The sequence below is a fragment of the Nematolebias whitei genome, chromosome 13 (genome assembly GCF_014905685.2).
Source record: "Nematolebias whitei isolate Nwh7 chromosome 13, NemWhi1, whole genome shotgun sequence".
In the NCBI taxonomy this organism is placed as follows: Eukaryota; Metazoa; Chordata; class Actinopteri; order Cyprinodontiformes; family Rivulidae; genus Nematolebias; species Nematolebias whitei.
In genome coordinates this window covers 32,760,487-32,784,010 of record NC_056510.1, presented here as the reverse complement: position 1 = coordinate 32,784,010, position 23,524 = coordinate 32,760,487, and the positions used below count along the sequence as shown (strand labels likewise).

The window sequence follows — 23,524 nt, the reverse complement described above, 5'->3', positions numbered from 1 at the left end:
TATGAGTATAGGCGTAGCCCTTTAAGGCTGTCGCTGATGGGTTTATCCCGTTATGTGAAGCATCACACTGAAAAAATTTAGTCCACGCCCACCTGCTGTGTGGGCCCCACCCGATCCGTATAAGTTATGTTAAGAGCGGGTAATCGGCTCCCAAATAGCTTTATTTTTTCTTCAGCCATTCAAGAGCCAGTGAGGCACGACGCTTAAAGGGCTACGCCTATACTCATAGAATCTGGGGTTACAGTTTGTAACCAACGTTCTATTTCGTATAGGCTTCGCCCTTTAAGGCTGTCGCTGATGGGTTAAGGGCGAAGCGGATGTAGTCCTCGCCTCACTGGGTCCATTCGAACACTGTATGAGACAGAAGCTTGCCCACAAAAACGTCTTGTCGCTCAGCTCCCCATGTGCATAATTACGCATTGCGTAGTTATGTGTGCCATGCACAGACGCATGTTTTGTATCTATGCATTCTGAAAAACATGAACGCCCTGGAAAATTTCAACGGGGAGGGAAGATGTTGAAAAGGGGGGAGGGGGGGCATGAACCAACTGATTCATGGCTGAACAGTATAAACAGATTAATAATAACAAATGAACTGATTATTAATCAAATGAACTGATTGGTAACAATAGTCATGAACAGATTAGTGACAATAGAACCAAAATAACAGACACAACTTGTGACTGATAACAACATCTCACACTGTGAAGAATGCAGACAGATGTGAGCTTAAACAGTTCCATGAAAACAATAATATTCATTCTGTTAGAGCATTAAGGACAGAACAAACTGTCACATCACGCAGATAAAAGCGAATAAATGAGCAGGGTGTTGACCACGCGGCCGCAGTGCAAATATCCTGCATTGACATACCATTATGCAAGGCAGTCGAAGATGCGATACCCCTGGTCGAGTGTGCTCTGAGGTTGACAGGAGGCTCTAAATCTGATGCTCTGTAGGCTTCAGAAATGGCCTCACACAGCCAGTGTGACAAGCGCTGGGTGGATAACGGGCGACCTGCAGATGCATCTCTATAATGCACAAACAAATGTTGAGTTTGGCGCATTACAGCCGTGCGCCCTTTGTAACACGTCAACGCCCGCACCGGACAGAGAAGATGGAAAGATGCTTCTTCTTCTGATCTGTGGGGGGGAGGGAAAAACCCCTCCAACGATATCGCTCTTGATTTAAAGGAGCTCGTGATATTTTTAGGCATAAAGGCTGGGTTTGGTCTTAAATCAGCTGAGCTACCGTCAGCCTGAATTCTGAGACATGACGGAGCGACAGAGAGGGCAGAAAAATCACTCACTCTCTTAGCGGATGTTAAAGCCAGCAGCAGGGCTGTTTTAAGAGTCAAGAATTTAAGTGGAACCTGATCCAAGGGCTCAAATGGAGCTTTGATCAGGGCTCGCAGGACCATCGTTAAATCCCATTATGGAGCAAGTGGGCGTGAAACAGGCCTGCATCTCTGTACACCTTTTAGAAAACGCTTCATCAGCAGATGATTAAAACCTGTTCTGTCTCCGAACCCTTCGTGGCGGGAAGAGATGGCTGCAGCGTACCTTTTAATCGTGCTGAATGCCAACTTCCTGTCCATCAGCTGTTGTAGAAAAGACAGCACGCCGCCTAATGGACATGAGGTGGCCTCTACACCTTTCTCTGTACACCAGCGCTGAAAAGCTGTCCACTTTGATGTGTACAGCACTGTGGTAGATGCAGCACGTGAATCCTGGATTGTGCGCACTACATCCTGTGGGAGACCCATCCTCTCTAAGCGGAACCGCTCAGCGGCCAGACCCACTGGTGCTGGCCTATTTCTGGGTAACTCCTGATCGCTCCTCCTGCCTGGAGGAGAGCATCCTCCCTCCACGGCAGTTTCCACGGGTGCCCCGACAGTAGGCGTTGTAGGACTGGGAACCATGGTGCGTTCAAGCGCTCGGGGGCTACCAGGAGAGCTGTCAATCCCTCCTCCTGAACTCTGTTCAGGAACCGTAAAATCAGAGGAGGTGGAGGAAACGCGTACAGAAGCGTTTTGGGCCATGGGCTGTGGGCAAACGGTGAGCCCAACACAGTATCTTTTGCGCAATGTGTAACATCTGGGCTGAGCGCACACACCCCTGCCGGTTTATGTACGCAGCAGTAACCTTGTTGTCTGTGTGAATCAAAACGTGTTGATTCTGTAGCACGAGAGCAAAGTGTTGAATCACGTTCAGCACCGTGCGACACTCCAAAACATTTATGTGGGCAGATGTGTGATGCGGCCACAGTGCCCCTACTGCTTGAGATAGGCATGTCCCCCCCCAGCCTGACAGCGACTCGTCTGTGAAGACTGGCACGTGTGACGTGGGTCTGCTGACGGGGACTCCCTCTGACAGAACCAGGGTGTTTCCCCAGTGTCGGAGGTCTGTCCTCACGGAGGGAGGAACAGTGATCATCCGTCTCTTTTGTTTTACTGGGTCCACACGCAGACGAGCAAACCACCTCTGGAGGCGTCTCATGTGTAATAAACCCAGTGGGACCACTGTGTGAGCTGATGACATCGTTCCTAACAGCTTCATGACGGATACGGCTGTTACCACTCTGCCAGGTCTTAAGAGACGGAGCTGGTCTTTTAGAGTGTCGATTCTCGTTTGTGATAAACGAGCCCTCATGGTGGTTGAATTTAACTCCACTCCCAGATAAACAATTGTCTGGGCCAGGAAAATCGAGCTTTTCTTCCAATTTATGTTGAAGCCCAGATTTAACAGGTGTGATGTCAACACCTGAGCCTGCATCACTGCTTCCTGTCTGGAGCGTGACAGCAGCAGCAGGTCGTCCAGGTAAAACAAAACTCTTATCCCTGCTCTGTTTAACGGTTGCAGGGCCGTCTCCACACACTTTGAGAACGTATGAGGCGCGAGGGAATACCCGAACGGTAGCCTGTTCTACTGATACTTCATCCCTTGAAAGGAGAAGCGCAGAAATTTTCTGTGTTTTGGGATGATCGGTATGTGGAAGTAGGCGTCTTTCAGATCGATGGAAACAAACCAGTAGTTTCTCTGGATGTTGTCCAACAGCTGTCTGGTTGTCAACATGTGAAACGGTCTGTCCATGATCGCCTTTTTGAAAGCTGACAGATCCAAAATCGGTCTCATCCCTCTGGTCCGTTTGGGAACCAGGAAGTAACGTGAGTAAAACCCTTTTTCCTCTCCGTTGGGAACCCTGGAGATTACTCCTTTTATCAGAAGCTCTTGGACTTATGCATTTAGGGATGAGATTTGGTCTGGTGATGACAGGACCGTCTCTAAAACTCCTCCGAACGGAGGGGGTCGGGTTGCAAACTGTAACGTGTAACCTTTTGTAGTGTTCTATGGGCTAGGTTAGCTTCAGATCTTCACTACAGTCATATTTAAAATAACGAGTTCTCTCTTTTTTGAGCTAATTACAGCCATGTGACAGAGGTACTGTGCGTGGATGGTTTAATCAGTGACATGAGACGTTAATTTTCTTTGACCCATCAAAATAAATGTGGTCATTTATTAACAGAATCAAAATTTAACATCAAAACATTGTACACTTGATTAGACTGATCTGGTTCTGATTAATAAAACTTGGCACGTTTTACTTAATAAAAACAACAGACATTTCTGAAGGCTTCTAGATTAATTACTGGCAAGATAGAAGAGTTTTAAAGATGGGAAATATGGAGGAGTTTAAAGGGAGATGTGGAGGAAGATGTATGTCTGTAGACCAGAACAACACGCTCCTTTCAAGCGCAGTTCGCCCGCGGTACACTTCGCGTGAAGCTCGTGACGACGCTTTACCTTGGCAGAGGATGGGTCCGCTACGGTCAAGAGGTCCCTGGCACGCAGCCCAAGTAACCAGTCTTGCAGGATGGACACAAGCAGATGGTGTTGGAGCTGGACATCTTGTTGAAGGTCAGTGTTGTTAGCTTGCTGAAGAAAAATGGGAGCCGATTACCCGCTCTTAACGTAACTTATATGGATCGGGTGGGGCCCACACAGCAGGTGGGCGTGGACTAAATTTTTTCAGTGTGATGCTTCGCATAACGGGATTAACCCATCAGCGACAGCCTTAAAGGGCGAAGCCTATACGAAATAGAACTAACTTCTTCCACTTGACAGAATATGCTGAGTCACAAGATGAAGCACAATAAAAGTTTGAGCCAATTTGTCCCTGAAACACCCCCAGCGCAGCATGTTTTTTTTATTTGTTTTTAAAATTTATTCATTCATTTAAAATAAATTCATCAGAAAGAAAAAAAAACATTGAATGAAAAGGTTGCAGAAAGAAGAATAAAATTCTTATCTGCTTCTAATTTAAAATATGCAAAATAACTACAAACAAACAACAACCTTGACTTGAACAATCTCCAAACTAAAACAAAAAAACTTCAGGCATTCTTCACCTGGTACTATACCTTCCCAGCAACTTTTAATTATCATCTTTTCAAACATATAAATTGTTTTAAAAAAAATTTATGGTGATATCAAGTCAATTCCATAATCCTATTCCCTGAATTACAACACAGCTCCTTCAGACTAGTTCTAAATAGAGGTTTTACAAACATTTCCATTCCCGGTTATTTTTACAAATTTTAATTGAATATTTGGGGCTAATATTTTTATGAGCTTTATACATGACTTGTAAAATACTATATTCAATCAAATCATAACATTTTAATAATTTCAATTGATGAAATAATATATTTGTTGGGTGACCATGGCACTTCATACTACTAATAATTCTTATAGCTCTTTTTTGTAAAAATAAAAATAGGATTTGTAATTGTTTTGCATGCTTTTCCCCAAACTTCATTACAATAGATTAAATATGGAACAATCATTACATTATACAATATATACAAAGCTTTGTCATTCAAAATCTCTTACTTTGTACTATAATGCAGTTGATTGTTATTTTTATTCTTAAGTATTTTACATGAGATTTCCATGTCAGCTTCTCATCAATAACGACACCCAAAAATTTTATTTCATTAACAACGAATTTCAATGCTGTCAATTTTGAAGTTGTTTAAAGTTAAAACCATTAATACTGACAAAGTTGAGAATTTTATGTTTATTTGTCAGTGATTTCAATTTTTTTGAAGGCTAAATACAAATAAAAGGTGAACATTAATTTATTTGTATAGTTTGTAGTTTTTCTGAGGCTTTTATATTATTTATATCAATATCGAATTATATCGTTATCGACCGAAATTAAGAGATATATCGTGATAAAAGTTTTGTCCATATCGTCCAGCCCTATGCCGATATGTTAAAACTTATTCGGCTGATAACTGATGCTGATATCAATATTTTATATATGCTCCTTTGTCAGAACATAGCCCTCTTATTTAGGCGTATTTGCTTTGTGCAACAGCTGTAAGAGCTGGTGACATATATTCAGTAACAGCCATATGATATGCATAGCACTTTAATTTATATTAAATGAAAAGTGTTAAATGTTATTTATTAGAATTAGTCACCTGCGATGCTGTCTCACTTGTGGAGGCTTGTTCCAGGTTTCTAGCTGCAGTGTGGGATCCTCTGCACTCCTGTGCATGAAGGACAGACTTTTTAATTTCAAAGTTTTTGTCTATTCATTGTGCCGTAAGATTAATCATGCTAACGGGGCTAACACGACGTCCAAATGTCTGTGGTAAAACTCACCCAACAAGTCGTGCTATCGGCTATTAGCTTCTCAATGACATCGGAAATGACGGCTTGTAACTCCGGTAACGTTACGTCGGAAAAATATCTCAGACTGGGGATAATGTAGCGAGGCTCAATGTAGTCCATACATCTTCAGAATCCGACATCCTCACCAATGAAGAATAAAACTTCCACACCGCCGACATTTTGAATTTTCCTCTCCGCCGTGAGGTCGGGTAGACCCATGTGACGTCATCATGTTACGCTGCTGCTGTAACATCATGCTGAGGCTGCAGGCAAAAACAGTGCCTTTTATATCGGCGAGTTATTTTAATGGAATTGCCTATGTCCGATATTGAACTTTAACGGTAATATCGGCCTATACATGCCGATAATATCGTGCATCCCTACTTTCCACTGTCGAATTCATGCTTCTCAAGATGAGAGTTCTGTGATAGTTAAATTTAATTGTCTGCTCCTCATAAATAATGTTAACTTATTATTTTTATATGAATGTTTCTGTTCAGTGCCCTGAGATGACTTCTGTTGTGACTTGGCACTATATAAATAAACTGAGTTGAACTGGAGAGAATTTGGTGATCTTTCAAAATAAAACTTCTTTTTTTTTTCCTGTGCGTCCTGGTACCAACTGACCCACGGACCAGTACCGGTCCGCGGCCCGGTGGTTGACGACCCCTGGTGTTAAGCACTTTTGAGTATCTTGATTAGACAGAAAGGCTCTACATAAGTACAGTCCATTTGCCATTTATTATATCACACCATCATGAGTGATCCTGTAACTGCCTGTGTGTGTATTTGTGTGTATGCATGTCTGTCTGGTTTAATGAAGAAAAAAATGAAACTCCGAAAGCAATCTACATTTTACAGATATTAAGCTACACATTTGATGTGGTAATACGTGAGGGTTGTCCTGAACACATACTTTAAGCGCTTACAGATTGTGCAAGATTTTTGTTTAAAATTTGAAATGCAAGATGGCCAGTGATTACTTCACTAAAGGCTACATTCATCTATTGTTTGTTTTCACCTGTATAATCAAAAAGCTTTTGTTTGTTTGTTTGTTGTTCTGTAGCTAATGGCCGCGTTAAGTTTTGTGTGGAGGGAGAGTTTGAGGCCACATTAACCGTGATGGGGGATGACCCTGACATTCCTTGGAGGCTGTTGAAGTTGGAGATTCTTGTTGAGGATAAAGAAACTGGAGGTAAAGGTCAACACTCGGGGATCTTTATTAGCTTTGAATCATATCAGAAGTAATATTTACAATATAAGAAAACATTTTTGTTTCCTTTTGCTCTGTTGTTTTCTATTTCTGTCATTCCGTTCTGAATGTCCAGCTACTCCTCTCTTCTTATATTAACAGATGGCCGAGCCTTAGTTCACAGTTTACAGGTGAACTTCATCCATGAGTTGGTCCAGGCACGTCTCTGTGCAGATGAAAAGCCCCTTCAGGACATGTACAACTGCTTGCGTATCCTTTTTCAGTTTCTGTAAATTTACCTGCACATGCGTCTTATGTTTTGCCTGCAGTGATTTGGTTGTCATCCCGGTCTGCTCTGACCCACCACAGTTGAACAGGCGTGCACGTTTAAAGCATATAGAGTATTGACTAATGAATTGAGCAAGCACAGAATTCTAATGAGAAGCACAGCTGCGTTAATGCGTCTTTCCTTACCCCTTAATTATTCCTTAAAAACAAATCAGCCTTTGATAAAAACAAAAAAGGGAAGTTGTTTTACGTTCAGCTTTTCGCTTTGGCAGGGTTCAGCACTGAGAGCAAACTTGTACAACAGATTTCTCTATTGTTTTACACCAGATACTATGGCTGGGCGATATCTCAATATTTTTTTAAATATCTAGATAATTTCATATGCAATATAAAATGAGACTTTATAGATATAAAACAATACAGTCTCATGCTCTATGTAATAAGTATTCTTGAAAATCTACTAGTTTTCCTCACAGTCTGTTTCATCATGTGACCCCTCCTCCTCCCTTCACTGAATACAAGCCCAGCCCCTCACCTGCTCCCCCTGCCTCCTGCTGTGTCAAACTGCCTGCTGCTGCAGCTCCCACTGTGAACAAGCTAGATGCATATGCAGATAATAATCGTCACAATAGGTCTTTGTTCACATTGGAGACACTCTGGTGACATGGTTGTAAATTCCTGATAGGAGTCAAAATGACTGGGTAGCTGTTGGTTGGTGTTTTCCAGGAAATCACAGTACCTGGTTTAGAGCAGTTGAAGTTGTCTTCTCGTTAATAAATATGGACACAAATATCCAATTTAGGGTGATATATTTGTTGTGTCTGGTATTTACACACAGCAGTAACAAGTAAAGCACAAACAGAAGCTCAAACATCAAGGCTCTGCCTGTGTCGGGAGAGAAAAATCTCCCAACGCATAGCACTTGACACAGAGCGGTGTGTTCAGTAGCGCTGGAACAGCCACGGTGCATTCAATAATGTGTTATGTGTTGTCATTGTATGTTCCCATGCAATGGCAAAATTGGCTCTCTGCATTTAACCCATTACTCCTGGGATACACTCAGGTGGAGCAGTGGGCAGCTATTGAAAGCACCCAGGGAGCAATTGGGGATAAGGTTTCCTGCTCGGAGACGCCACGAGATGTGCACTGACTGGGAATCGAACCTGAGACTTTTGGGCCCTGAGTTGGCTGCCCTGGCTCTACCCCATCTCGGCTCCCCAAAGAGCATAGGAACCATGAAATTCACAAAGAAACAAGCCATAACCAAACAGAACTGAGCTTGGTAAACAAGCCATCTACACAACAATGTGGGCTTTCTAACTGCTTTGTTAATAAAGGTTGAATTAATATACCATATTTTCAGGTGTATAAGTAGCTTCAGAGTATAAGACGCATCAGTCAAAAAAAGCAGAGAAAAAAACAACAACAAAAACAACAATAAGTTGCTTCGGCGTATAAGTCACATTTATTATGTATTTATTTAATGGGTAAAATAGCTTAATTTCACTAAGGGTGTGCAGCGCCATTCATCCATACATCACGGCTGTAGCCACTAGCTCTCCCAACATTCTTCCACCTGCACCAGCTGAGTGAAGCGAGCACGCAGGGGAGGACTCGCTGTTGCCATTCTTAGACATTTAAAGCATCTGTCAAAAATTGTGTTATGAATATCGGGGGAAAAAACGTATATAAGTCGCTTCGGCGTATAAGTCACAGGTCTGACAAATCTATGCAAAAAAACTGCGACTTATATGCCAGAAAATATGGTACTTCATTAGAATCAGACTTTTTAAGGAGCAAGTCAGCCTTTCATTATGTTTGCTCTATATATTCTGTTTAAATTTTAAGTGCACACTGTGTTTATGGTTTTGTTATGGAGGAAAAATATATTTTTTAGACATTTATTTCGTACAATTACAGCTGTTTGTTAATAAATGTGCCTGTGTGACAATTAAGACTAAGCTTTGACTCAGAAATATATTTTTGTTATTACTTTATGGAAAGAAAAAATATTGAGATATATATTTTGTATCGCCATTCATCTTAAAAATATTGAAATATTAATTTAGGTCCATATCACCCAGCCCTACCAGATACCCATCCTGACGCAACCTGGGCTCAAACCTGCAGCCTCGGGATGAGATTATAGTTACCACAGTCCAAAAATTATCGTACTGTTCTGAATTTTAGCCCACATTCTGTGAAGAGTTTTAAAGTTTTTATGGACGCATGTGTTTCAGCACATATTTGAATAGATACACGCATAAATATGAAAATCCCAGGCAAAAAAAAAAATCTCTTTTGGTTTCTTTTTTTTTTTAAATATCAAAAAAGGTTAACCACATTTGTTTAATCAGGAAGTCATCTTAGAGCTGCAAAATTTTGCTATACGTCTTGGGCTTTCATGCTGAAAGAATCAGCTATTAGCATTCACGCTATCATCAGAAAGTTAAGCATGCAAGCAGAGCACACGACTGTGCTAATCACAATGCTAATTAATGTGTGCTTCCTTCCATCCTCTGCTATGTCAAAGAGCTGTCTGTGTTGGGCACAAACAGTCCTTTAACTAATAAACCTGACTTGAGGATGTGCACATTTGGAATGCTAATGAAGTGAAATACTCTGTTCACCTTAAACTGTATTTTTCCCACCATGTCTTTTCTTTAACTGGACCGTCTTCAGATTCCTTCTGTCTGTCACTGCAGCTCGAGGTGCTTCACTCCCAGACACTAATGCTGATCAGGGAGCGATGGGGAGACCTGGTGCAGGAGGAGAAATACGTGCCTGCTAAATACCTCACACTTTCAGTCTGGAAGTAAGACTTGGTCACAAGCACTTTTTTCTCAAATTAAGAACCTCACTGAAAACAGTTATATTATATATTGTATTGATGTTTGGGGGAAACTGTTCAAAACAATTACAAATCCTATTTTTGTTTTACAGAAGAGAGTTGTAAGAATTATTACTCGAAAGCATTTCAGTCACCCATCAAGTACATTATTTTATGAACTGAAGTTATTGAAGTTCCATGATTAGGCAGATTATAGTATTTTATCAATTATGTATAGGGCTCATAATAATACATTACCTTTAAATAACCAATTAAACTTTGTTAAAAGAGAGTTGTTATAATCTTAAGGGGATGGTGATATTTGTGAAACCGAAATTTAGAACTAGTTTGAAGGGACAGTCTACTTCCATCCAAGGAATTAGAGTATGGAATAATATGGAGAGTGATGTTAAAAATGCCAGATCAATGGGTATGTTTAAGAGAATGATCAAAGTTGATTTGTTAAAAAATATGAAATAGCTTAATGTGTATTTGTATGAATTGTTGCTCGAGAAGGAGTTGTTTATTTTGTTTTTATTTTGAAGATTATTATTGTTTGAATTAATTTTTTGGTAAAAAAAAAAGGGGCAGATATAAGATTTTTTTCTTTCTTCTGCTGCCTTTCATTTTATTTGTGATTGTATTTCTTATTGTATGCAGAATTGTTTTAAAAAATGAATAAAACTTTATAATAATAATAATAATATTTATATGTAAATATATATTTTACCCTCCAGTCAACAAGTTTTGGGTAAGAAAACAGGCACAGCGTCCGTTCATAAAGTCACCATCAAGATTGATGAATCGGATGGCTCAAAGCCTTTACAAATCTCCCATGAGCCTCCTCTGCCTGCCTGTGACTCAAAATTAATGGAGCGAGCCATGAAGGTAAAGCTTACACACTTTAATATAAATGTAAAAAACTGGGCAGTAAAATAACTAAACTTTTTATTCTTATTTGTTGTTTAGATTGACCACCTCTCTGTGGAAAAACTTTTGATTGACAGTGTTCACGCCCGCGCCCATCAGAAGCTACAGGAACTCAAGGCCATTTTAAAAACCAGCAATCCCAGTGACAATTGTCTGCATTTCATCTTTTTTTATTACTGAAAAATCTAACGTATTCTTAGCTTTTCATTTTGCAAATCTTTTAAACCCCAGATCTGCTCAATCAGCTGCAGTCCTTTTACATAATTTTACTTGTGGAAGATAACAAACTGAACTGTTTTTGTGGGATTTGATGTTGATTAACTGCATTATTAAAATCTTATGTAGCCTTTAAGTGTTAATTGTACAAATTCCACGTTCTACTTCTGTCATTTAATATCTGTATGCTTCTGTGGAGTATGACATCAATGTTTGATTTGTTTTGTTCCCAGCATTCATTGAAACCGCTCTGCCCACTCTGGTTATTCCAATACTTAAACCCTGCGGTCGGTCGGAGTGCCTGCACATTTTTGTAGACCTTCACTCTGGCATGTTTCAGCCCATGCTGTATGGATTGGGTAAAGTGGAGCATTTATTCAATTGTAACTTTTTCTGCTTGTTTTATTTATGTTAAGTTGGTTCCTGTGCTCAATGCGTGTTAAAATACATGTTTTGGGAGCTCAGTTAAAGAAACCAATTTATACTCACTCGTTTTATATTTATATCTGTCCTGGAGATGCTGTTTTGTTGTTATTTTAAAACATGAACAATAAATTGTATTCTTATTGTCACATTCTCATCTCTAAACAAAAAATTGTTTGTTCTTCCTGTAGATCAGTCCATGCTGGATGACATTGAAAAAACCATCAATGACGATATGAAGCGCATACTATCTTGGCTCCAGCAACTCAAGTAGGTTAAAAAAATACAAGTAAAAATAGCTGCAGCTGACATCATAGCTAAGATCAGGCGAGTTTCAGTCGATATAGTAACAGCATTGGAAAGTTAAAAAGTCGTAGATTTGACGTCCAAGAGTTGCTACTAACTTACAACAGTTGATTTCCAGTTAGTGGCAACTGTCACCGTATTTTCAGCTGTACATGTTGCACCACCCTATAAGTCGCATCGGTCCAAATATGTCTTGATAAAGTGGAAAAATCCATAAATGAGTCGCTTCACCACATCCGTCGCATCTATTATGCGTCACCGCTGATGCGTCGTGTTTGTTACGCGTCACCGCTGACAACCTGGAAATGTGGACCAGTGTTGTGCTAAAAATTGCTTGATTGCCAAATGGTGGCCGCGAGAGCGTGCACGGTAGAGGATGACACAGGAGTGGATTTTCACTCCTGTCCTGTCCTGTCCTGGTCCCACGGCAAAAATCCTGTCTTGTACCAATCCTGGTCCAGAGTAAAAAAAAAAAAAAATCCTGTCCTATCCCACTCCTGGTAACATGACTTCTGCTCCTGTCCTGCTCCTGTTCAAAATCACTCTCACTCCTGTCCTGCTCCTGTTTTTTTATCTTCATTTAATTTTTAGGAAATACATTGACTTTGATTTAATCTTCTACCCATTCCTGTTTAAATTACTTTGTGTTGTGCAGTTTTATTTCAAAAGATATGGCAACAGGAACAGTTCATCTGTGGTGAAATAGAGACATTTATTTCCTTAATCCAAACAAAAACCTTCACTAAATGTCCTAACACATAGCCTGTAGTTCATATAATTTTTCTACGGAGGATCGGCTGCTGAGTCCCTGTTTCTAGCTCTTTTGAAGGTCATTTACAGTAAAAACAAAAAAATCAAAAACAGTACATGAGTCACACCGTGTCTACATTAGATGAAAGAACCCAAGTTGCATTTTACTAATTTATTGAGCAATTGTTTCCTTTAAACAGTCAGAGTTTCTTTATTGTCATTCGCACCTCATGTGGTACATGTGGTGGATCGAAATTATGTACACAGGGTCCCAGTTACATCCAACAATAAAATGTAAAAGAAAAACAGTAATAACATCTAAGATATGAACTAAGAAAAACAACTAAATATACACTAAGCACTCATAACATAAAAACATTACGTCGAACATCAGCACAAACATGAACATGAGTCTGTGTGAGCAGATGAGCACGCATAAACACATCAACATTGAAACAGATCAGCAGCAACATGATTTGACAGTGACATTACTGTCATGTTTTAAATTGTTTAAACAAACAAACAAAAAAAGAAAAATAATGTATCAAGCAAGAGAACAAATAAAAATGTTTAAAGGCATTATTATACATTGGACGACGTCCTCAAGAAGTTCAGTCTATGTGGTTGAGGTAACGAGTTCGTTTGGGTGAACCAGGATGTCGTGCAGCTTACCAGACTTCAGAGCATCATTTACAGACTGGATCATTGCAGGTCTGGTGTTCCACCTTGTCTCTCCACAGCTTGACCAGTCCAGAGCCTTGTGTAACCTAAAAGTGAAGTGCACAAGTCAAAATAGGGTTACTGTGACTACAAATTACAATTTGTTGGCCTTTCTTTTGGAAATTTTTTTTTAATCAAATACAAGAGATTTACAATTGATATTAAGTCACGAAAATGTGACATTTGCAATTATAAATTACAGTAGCTCAGTTTTTCTTTATTTCACTTATCATATTTTATAATTATTTAAGCAGCCTCACCAGGCAGAGATTACAAGATTTTATGTATCTTACCTGCTCTTTTGAAGTGTGTGACAAGGGTCTTTGTGTCCAAAGCTGTTTTACAGCTTGCTTCCAGAGCTAACAGCTTCCTGTGTTAGGTGGAAAAATTAAATTAAATTAAAGACAAACAAAAAGCTTAGTGCTACTTCTTGTTGTGCCATGCTTCAGTGTTTCCCCTACCATTATACAAGTGGGGTGCCCCACCTGTCAAATCGAATTGAGCACCCCGCCTACCAAACCAAACTTGCCCCCCACCTGCCCACCCAGCACTGACAAAGCACTAAGGGGCCGTTTACACGGCACATATTTTGAGTGCATCCGCAGCTTTCTCTCTGTGGTTCTGCTGATCATTTACACAACACCAGTGGCCCCCCTATTTGAATCCGGAGGTTTCTGAATCCACCTTTCAGAGAGGAGGTTTTTCGCTGACCCCCCGCTGATAATGTAAACATCTCCCGCTGAGGCTTTGTGTTAAACCACATGTGAACACTCACGTGCGGACAGACGCTATATTTCTACATGGCGGCAGACACACTGCTTTCTGAACTATGATTGATGGAATATATTTTTAATCTCGTAGTTAATCTATGTCCGATTCCAGGTGCTGTGACTGACATCTGTGTTGGAAGAGAGACAATCTGATCCAGTTCTAATATCACTGTTTATAGAACGAGGCATGCGCACACGTCGCGCTGCACTATAACATACTAAATGTGCTAAATAATAACAGTTTAATGATAATTAACAGTATTTATGTTAGTATGCGAGATATAATGAAGCTCTGAGCTAAATGAAGCTGTCTGGACATTATGTAATTCAAATTTAAAATGATGCTAAACATATAGCGTGAACACTAAAGTTGAAAATGAAGACATCAGGTTTAATTTTTATTTATTTATTCAACACCACAAACTGTATGTCACACAAACACTGATAATTAAACTGAACACACTATTAAAAACAAGTTAACTGAACTTGAATGGATTGAATAAAAGAACTGAGGGGAATTTTAAACAAATAGTTCATCAACCTCGCTCTTTGACGTCCTCCTGCAGTTCATCAGGGCCGAGCCTCGTTCAGAACCGGCCCGCATGGTGGAAGGACAGCTCCTTCTTCTTTCAGGAAAAATAAAAACTCAGTTGTTTGTTTTGTAACCGAAGTAAATACAAGCTAACATTATTAAGAACATTTGATTTACCTGCTGTGAAACAGCTACTGATTATCACGGAGTAAAGTCCGACATCGTCGACAGTTCTGGTCCACTCAGCGACCGGTGTGGAGCTGTTAGATGAAGCCGTCCCGCTTGGCGTCAAATCTGTCGACCCTCATCCAAAATCCACCTTTAACTTGTTGTTACGTTGTTGTTAGCTGATTAGCCCAGAGGAAAACAACGTGCCGAGGCAGCACGCATGCGCATTAAGTGAAGGTACAAAATTCACAGCGCCATCTAATGACCTGGCATGGTAACTACAGTGGATTCGGGAGGGCAGGGGGTGAATCCTCCGGATGCATGTAAACCCAAAATCCGACCGTGTCAACGCAAATCTTTTCCTCTAATTAACATACGAAAAAACCTATGTTTCCCCCCATCGTGTCTGTGTAAATAGGGCCTAAGCTAGCAGCGAGAAATACAGGTTATCTAGCTAAAAAGCTAAAGGAAGCACTCATGTTGCCTCTTCCCTCATGCTAAACGCCCCCTGCCCCCACTCAAAAACTGTTAGTACAAGCTGCGCTCAGACAAGTGTCCGTCCCCCCATCAACGAAAATCATGGATGAGATGAGCACCCCGCCATGGCAAGTTAACTAGGGGAAACACTGTGCTTTCTAAAACAGTTGTTGAATCAAGTATTCACTTATGTAAGTTAGGAATGTGCGATATAAACGGTACACGGTAGAAATGATAGAAATTTAGCCTACGATATAGATCTGTCTTCTACCGGCTAACCGCAGTAATGCTGTGTCTGAAGTAAAATCAGAGTTGTCAGTTTAATTGTTACTTTTGTTTTAGTTGAAAATTGTGCGTAAGTGGTGTTAAAGTGTAAAATCAGAGCTGTCAGATTTAATCCTTACTTTTTTTTGTTGAAAACTGTGCGCAAGTGACGTTAAAGTATTTCTTCGAGAGCTAAGTAGCGAAGCTACAAGCTAACTACAGCCGACTTGCCATAGTGTTGCCGTATTCTGACGCATGCGCAAAACGCTGTGTTCCGTCAAAAGTTTTTTTTTTTTTCCGTCGAAAGTTAAAGTAAGCGTTGGTCAGCTTTAGAGAAACCTGCTCTCTGATCTGTGAAAAGAATGCTTTGTTGTGTGATTTTACTGCGAGACCCTCTGGTCAAAGCCACAGACTCATTTTGTGTCAGCTCTCCATTAAAGCAGAAGGAGACGCCCACTAGAGGGTTGGAGGGTGAAGTGTTTCAGTGTAAAATGCTGCTCTGTTGCTGTTCATGTCTTGAGTAAGACTTCAAACTGTTAAGACTTAACAACATTTTTTTTTGTTTAAAACATATGGCTAAAACTACATTTGATATATTTTGCACTGTTTTGCACTACAAGCAAGAAGCCTAATACTTGATTTGTTTATTATTTAAAAACTCTCTGGACCTAGTAGTGGAATTTTCTTAATTCAAAATATATGATGGCAAAAGGACACCCTATGCTTTTTTTTAGCAAGTTTTATACCAAAAACATATCACGATATATATCGTTATCGTCACCCTTCACAATACATATCGTGATATGAATTTTATGCCATATCGCACATTCCTAATGCAAGTAAACATAGATATTTTAAAACCTGTTAAAATACACCAGAATGCAGGAAATAGCAGCTACTTTATTCAAAAAGTTATGGGGGAGGACCCACAGACCTCGCACCAATATGTCCCCCCTACAGTAATTCTAATGCTAATACACACTGTGTAGTTAAAGCCATAGTCAACACTGGGGGGGCTAAGGCCCCTAAAAAGGGCTTCTAGAATCGCCCCTGGTGTGAAAAAATGAACTGAGAAAAATCAAATTTTGGCCTAAAATTTAACACAACAACATACACATCATATTTTAAATCTAAAACTAAAACAGTTATAATTATAATATATATATGCAACCAGACTTTCATATAAAAACTGAGATATTTTTATCGGAGAATGCCTTCACTAACGAGTTTGTTGTTGTACTGGCATGGTTACAGCCGACAGTAACTATTTACACTATAACGTGATGGTTATTCACGTTTTTCCTCGATTTCAGTATCCAGCAGGACATCACAATATAAAAATAGGAATATTTTACCGGAGAATGCGTGCACTTTAACCAAGTAGAGTTCGGGGTGTTTTTTACATTACAAACAGCGACAGATAATGAAGATTTTGACCTAAAAACCCACGTAACAAAGCAGAGCATAATTTTTTAATTAAAAGGGACAAGGTGGAGAAAAATGCACTGTTTGAGTCTGTTTATTTACTGATGGTAAACAAAGTCCGACTCCCCGCAGCAGCTGGGACTAAAGTTTAAAGCAGCACAGCACCAACACAACTCTTGTGAAGTTCAGGATTATTTGACACTTTCCTGCCCGTTCTGTGAGTTTAATAGACAGACAGTTACTTCTTACCTTGCGTTGCAAACTATTTCAGCCATTCGGTTTCCTTGGAGACTTGGCTGTTCCTCCCACCCTCTCAGTGAAAAGCTACAGTGTTTTGACTTCTGGGAAATGTAGTTCTTTTGACTTGTGTTAAAGTGAAGGCTTACTGAAAGAAAACTACAAAATAGCTGCGCCGTTTTTTTGTTGTTGTTTGTTTAATTTTCATTTTTGGTTATTGGTCAGTTCTCGCTCCTGTCTGCTCCCGTTAGCTTTCAGTCTGGTCACATCCCAGTCACGTGAGTTATAATGAGGTTGACTCCGGTCCCGCCGGAATCCGTCCGGAATCACGTGACCCGCGCGGTACTCCCAAAAAAATGTCATCCTCAAGTGCACGGGAGGACTTTAAAAAGAATTTAACAAGATTAACCCTTAAAAACAATTATTTGTTTGCTCGAAATTATAGTAAATGTGTGTCTGTTTAACTTTTCCTTAATAAATGCACTTTGACGGTCAAATCAGCTGAATTTCAAAAGCCAATCCGCAGAAACATGAACGCGCAGAGGGAAGAGTCACTGTGCATTTCTTAGAAATTTAACAAGATAAGCACCTAAAACAGTTTATTTGTTTGCTCGACATTATAGTAAAGTTGTGTCTCAGTTGAAATTTTACTAAATAAATTTACTTCAATGGTCAAATCAGTTTCATTTTGCTGGGGCGGCGCAGTGAAATGAAACTGATTTGATGGTTGTTCCAGGCATGATCCCGTAGCTGGACGAAATTGGCAGGCTATGTCAAGTTGATTGTGTCATTAATAGCCACTTTTCCCTGTTACATGACACAACGGCATGCCATACTACTCGAGTGCCACCTAGCGGCTGAAAATGGTAGTGTTTAATATTTTCAGTCAGAATGAATGAAAACAGTCCTATCCTCAGCCAAAAATTGGTTTATAGATCTGGGAAAAAATCCATAAATGCGCCGCTTCGGTGTATAAGTCGCAGGGCATGTAAATTATATTTAAAAAAAACACTACTTAGATGCCAAAAAATACGGTAACTTTGTTGGATGATGGGTGTAGATATAAAATAACTTTTTTTTAAAAATCATTCAACCTTTATTACTGCTTCTGTAATTGATGGGTTACATTTAGAGGGCTTCAGTCTTTCCTAAATCGAAGAATGTAGTATTTCTTAAAGGATTTCATATCCCCCGACACTTCACATGCCAAAGTTTTGAACAACTATCTCGTGTAATTTGTCACCACTCAAAATAATTTGGGGATTACATCAGCTGATATGTCATGAGTTAAAGCAGTTTTTGTACCCTGTTGAGGAGTGAAAAATGGGAATTAGAAATGTCATCTATCCTTGCATGTTGTGAGCGCATACTTCCTTTTTGGTGTGTAGCTGCATCTAGGTGTAAGACGGTTTCCTTTTGAAAACTGGACTGCCACGTCAAAATCCAAAATGGTCACGTCATATGGAAATGGAATGGAAACATGCCTTTATTGTCCCACGGATGGGAAATTCAAGTGTAACAGCAGCAACAGCAGCAAAAGATAAAAAGATTTCACACAAAAGTTCTTAAATGTTAATAAACAATACAATATATAAAGAAACAAGATAAACAATATCAATAATAATGTTCAATATGTGTTTGAACATTGATAAGGACAGATTATTTACAATCCAGTATTATAGGCAGTGTGTGTGTTTTAGCAGGGGTCAGCATGTATTTAATCCTTATTGAGTTTGATGGGAGCAGTGATGGTTGTAGAGTCCAACAGCTGCTGGGAGGAAAGACCTGCTGTAACGCTCCTTTGTGCATTTAGGATGCAGTAATCTGTCACTGAAAGAGCTGTCCAGTTCAGCAACAGCTTCATGCATGGGGTGGGAGACGTTGTCCAGCAATGATGTTATTTTAGCTAGAGTCCTTCTGTCTCCCATCACCTGCACTGGGTCGAGGGGGCATTCAAGCACAGAGCTGGCCTTCTTGATGAGCTTATCTAGCTTCTTCTTCCTAGCTGATAAGCTGCTGCTCCAGCACACAACACCATAGAAGATGGCTGATGCCACTACCGAGTCAAAGAAAAGACCTCAGTCTTCTCAGCAGGTAGAGTCGGCTCTGACCCTTCTTGTAAAGTGCATCAGTGTTGTGAGACCAGTCCAGTTTATTGTTCAGGTGAACACCCAGGTACTTATAAGAGTCCACAATCTCAATGTCCACTCCTTGGATGTTCACTGGGGTCAGTGAGGTGGGTCTGTGCCTGTGGAAATCCACCACCAGCTCCTTAGTTTTAGCAGCATTGATCAGGAGGTGGTTCTGCTGGCACCAGTCCACAAAGTCTTGAGTCCGCTGTCTGTACTTTGAGTCATCCTCACCTGTGATGAGGCCGACTATGGCAGAGTCATCAGAGAACTTTTGCAGATGGCAGTGTGGGTAGTTGATGGTGAAGTCTGCAGTGTAGAGGGTGAAAAGGAATGGTGCCAGCACAGTTCCCTGTGGGACCCCCGTACTGTAGACCAGCATGTCAGAGACACAGCCCTGTGTCCTCAAATACTGTGGGTGTCCAGTGAGGTAATCCAGTATCCACTGGGACATGTGGTGATCCACTCCTGATAACTCCAGCTTGTCCCGCAGAAGTCCTGGCTGGATGGTGTTGAAAGCACTGGAGAAATCAAAGAACATGATCCTCACGGTGCTTCCAGGTTTCTCCAGGTGGGTCAGAGCTTGGTGCCTGAGGTAGATGATGGCATCATCCACTCCAATTCCAGGCTGGTAGGCAAACTGCAATCGATCCAACGAAGACCTCACCAGGTGGCGCAAATGGTTGAGGACCAGCCTCTCGAGTGTCTTCATCAAATGTGAGGTCAGAGCCACCGGCCTGTAGTTATCGAGGTCCTTGGGATGTTTGGTTTTTGGTACCGGTACCACACAGGAGGTCTTCCACAGTTGTGGTACTTTCCTCAGCTTCAGGCTCAGATTGAACATAAATCCCATGATGCCACACATTTGATCTGAGCAGCACCTCAGGAGCCTGGAGCTGATTCCATCTGGACTGCAGCTTTACGCACCTTGATCTTTCACAGCTCATTCCTCACCTGAAGAGTTGAGAGGGACAAGATGGAGGTGGAGGAAGGGTGCTGTGAGATGAAGTTTCCTGGAATGAAGGGGGAGGCTAATGGCTGAGAGCTGAGAGGTGTGAATTCCTGAGAAGAGAAGTTGGAAGTCATTAAGGGTGCATTCACACCAGTTTAGTCCGCTTTAATCAAACTCTAGCTCGTTTTCCTAGAAAGTCCAGTTCCTCAAGGTGTCAACGCGCCATCAAACTCTGTCACGAAACAAAAAGGTGAACTCTGGCCCGGGCTAAAACCTAGGTCTCGGTCCGGTACAAGAGAACTCCAGCGTAGTTCGAGTGCAGTGTGAATGTAAACAGACCGGGCCCCACAACCAAGAAGAGGAGTACAGCGCAGGGCAAACAAACACGCATTTCTCTTACCTTATATGGAGCTGTCAGCTGTCTTGTATGAAAAACAACATTCTCCATGGTCTTCTGCCTCATCTTCTGCTCTTGCTGAGTCCATAGTTGAAAAATGACAAAATATAACTCCTAAAACTGCTAAAACTTGATGCCACTTTGTTTTTGTTTTATTTCCAGAAGAAGACGTGTCTTCAGAGGTTTTTGTGTTGTTTATTTCAGTAGTTCTAGGTGCAGCGCCCCCTCAGGCGAGCGGGGGAATAGGTTTGTTCAACAGGTTGGCTCTACTGTACAGTGCAGTGTGAATGCAAACGCACCAGCTCAAATGTAAACAAAATTTCATGAATATTGGTCCCCAACCGAACCGAGTCTACAGGACTATCAGGTGTGAAAACAACCTAAAGGTGATGGGGCTGACAGCAGGGGGGACAGGGCTGGAGTAGGGGTTGGGGTGGGTGACGGATCAAATATGTTAAAGAACTGGTTCAAGTCATTCACCCACCCTTTGTCTCCTACAGCCTGGGGGCTTGATTTGTGGCCTGATATGTTTTTAAGGCTCCTCCACACCCCACTGATGTTGCTCTGCATCAGCTGATCCTCCATCTTTTTCCTCTAGATGTTTTTTTCCATCCCTAATCTTCCTTCTCAATTCTTTCTGCACAGCTCTCAGTTCCTCCTTGTTACTGGATCTAAAACATCTTTTCTTCTCCTTCAGGAGAGCCTTTATTTCAGGGTTAATCCATGGTTTGTGTTTGGAGAAACGCCGTACTGTCTTGATGGGCACAGTGTTGTCCACACAGAAATTGATGTAGTCAGTGATGCAGTCGATGTCCTCACCATGAGGAGCACAGAGCTCTTCCCATACAGTGGAGCTGAAACAGTCCCTCAGAGCTTCTTCAGTCTCCTCAGTCCATTGCTTCACTGTGCTCATCACAGCTGGTTCTCTGTGCACCAGGGGTTTATACACAGGCTGCAGATGAACCAGATTGTGATCTGAGCCCCCCAGGGGAGGTATGCTTCCTTGGTATTGGCAAAAAGTAGATCTAGTGTGTTGGTGTTTCTGGTGCGACAGGTGACATACTGGGTGAAGGTAGGGAGAGTGGAGGACAGGGAAACATGATTAAAGTCCCCAGAGATCAGAAAGAGGGCCAGTGGGTGCTGTGTTTGGAGTCTGCTGGTGGTGGTGTGAAGAACATCACAGGCTGCAGCAGCATTAAGAGAGGGCGGGACATATACCGTTATCACAATAACGTGTGAAAACTCCTGCGAAAGTTAGTGTGGTCTCATACCAACTGCTAGAAGTTCAATATCCTTACTGCAGAGCGTCTGTTTGATGGTTAAATTTCCAGCGTTACACCATCTATCATTCACAAACACAGCCACACCCCCTCCTCTCTTCTTACCACTCTCTCTGGTTCTGTCTGCACGAAGTAAATGAAAGCTGTCCATGTTAATATGTGAGTCCGGGGTTAACTCAGTCAGCCACGTCTTCATCAGGCAGATGAGGCTGATCTCCCAGTAGCTCCTTTGATGTCGTGTTAGAGCCGCCAGCTCATCCACTTTGTTGTGAAGAGATCTCACGTTTCCAATAATGATGGACAGGAGGACAGGTCTGTACCTTCTGCCCTGGCTGCGACACCCTATGCCTGCACGTCTCCCGTGTCTCTTCCTTCTCAGCTCGCGGGGGACATCAGGTCACTCTGCAGGAGGAGGCACAGTGGAGCTGCGGATGGAAAGCAGCTGGTCCAGAGAGTAAACAATAGGAGCTTGGTCGCTCACACATTCTCCAAAAACAGAAACCATAAAAAAAGAAAATAAAAACAAAGTTTTCAAGAAAAAATCAGTTCCATTGTTGCCAAGCTGCTGAGACGGGCTGCCTGCTTCCGCGGCGCTGAAAAAAAAAAAGAGTATTTGTATGTATATGTATATCACATTGTGAACTGGATCACTTAAAAAATAAAAACGGGCCATGTTCCTTTTTTAGTGGCTGCATCTAGGCTTATGGCAGGTTCCTTTTGAAAACGGGGTTGCCACTTCAAAATCCAAGATGGCCACGTGTTTGTACGTGTGGAAACAGAGGAAACTGCTTTTTAGTTTTCATATTGCTTAAAGTTTATTTTCCTCAAATGATTTTAGTGGCCAGTGCGGTGGCCAGAATTAATCTACCATAGATTGCTCCTGGTGATGGATAAAATTTCTCCCTTTGCGCTCCAGGATGTCACTCTGCGCCACCTCGGGCAAAAAAAACGACCTCTGCTTTTACACAGTCTAACTCCTACCCACTTAAATGTATTGCACCAAAAACATTAAGCTTTACTTGCATTCCCTGTTCAGTTCCAGTTCAGGAAATCACTCGTATCAAAAACTACAAAACACTCACTAGTCAAATTCTCAGCGACAGGACGTTAGCGTATTGCTTGGATGGCTTTTGTAGTGGTGTCAAGATCAGCTTTCTGACCCTCCACTACTAATTATTTAAATATAACGGGTTCTCTCGTTTTCGACTTAAATTTCTGCCATGTGACGAGATAACTGTGATGATTGTTTAAATCAGTGACATGAGACGTTAATTTCCTTTGACCCATCAGAATAAATGTGGTCATTTATTTAACAGAATCAAAATTTAACATCAAAACATGTACACGTGATTAGCTGATCTGGTTCTGATTAATAAAACGGCACGCTTTACTAATAAGACAACAAGACATTTCTGAAGGCATCTAGATTACTGGCAAAATAGAAGAGTTTAAAGGAAGGAATGAAGAGAAAAGATGGGTAAAGGGGGTGTCTGTTCTGACCAGGATGGCACGCTTCCTCCAACACCAGCTCAAACCTCCGGTACACTTGGCGCGTCA

The 23,524-nt window shown here is 41.2% G+C and overlaps 1 protein-coding gene across 1 annotated transcript in view; it reads left to right on the top strand.

Annotated features, from left to right (window-relative positions):
• med14 (mediator complex subunit 14) overlaps positions 1–23,524 on the top strand; it is a gene marked incomplete in the record, with an annotated part of 96,176 nt that overhangs the window by 3,473 nt on the left and 69,179 nt on the right. The window contains 7 exon segments of the mRNA XM_037686690.1: positions 6,748–6,876; positions 7,036–7,143; positions 9,844–9,976; positions 10,729–10,879; positions 10,961–11,072; positions 11,371–11,496; positions 11,752–11,830. Coding sequence (XP_037542618.1) covers positions 6,748–6,876; positions 7,036–7,143; positions 9,844–9,976; positions 10,729–10,879; positions 10,961–11,072; positions 11,371–11,496; positions 11,752–11,830 — 838 coding nt within the window.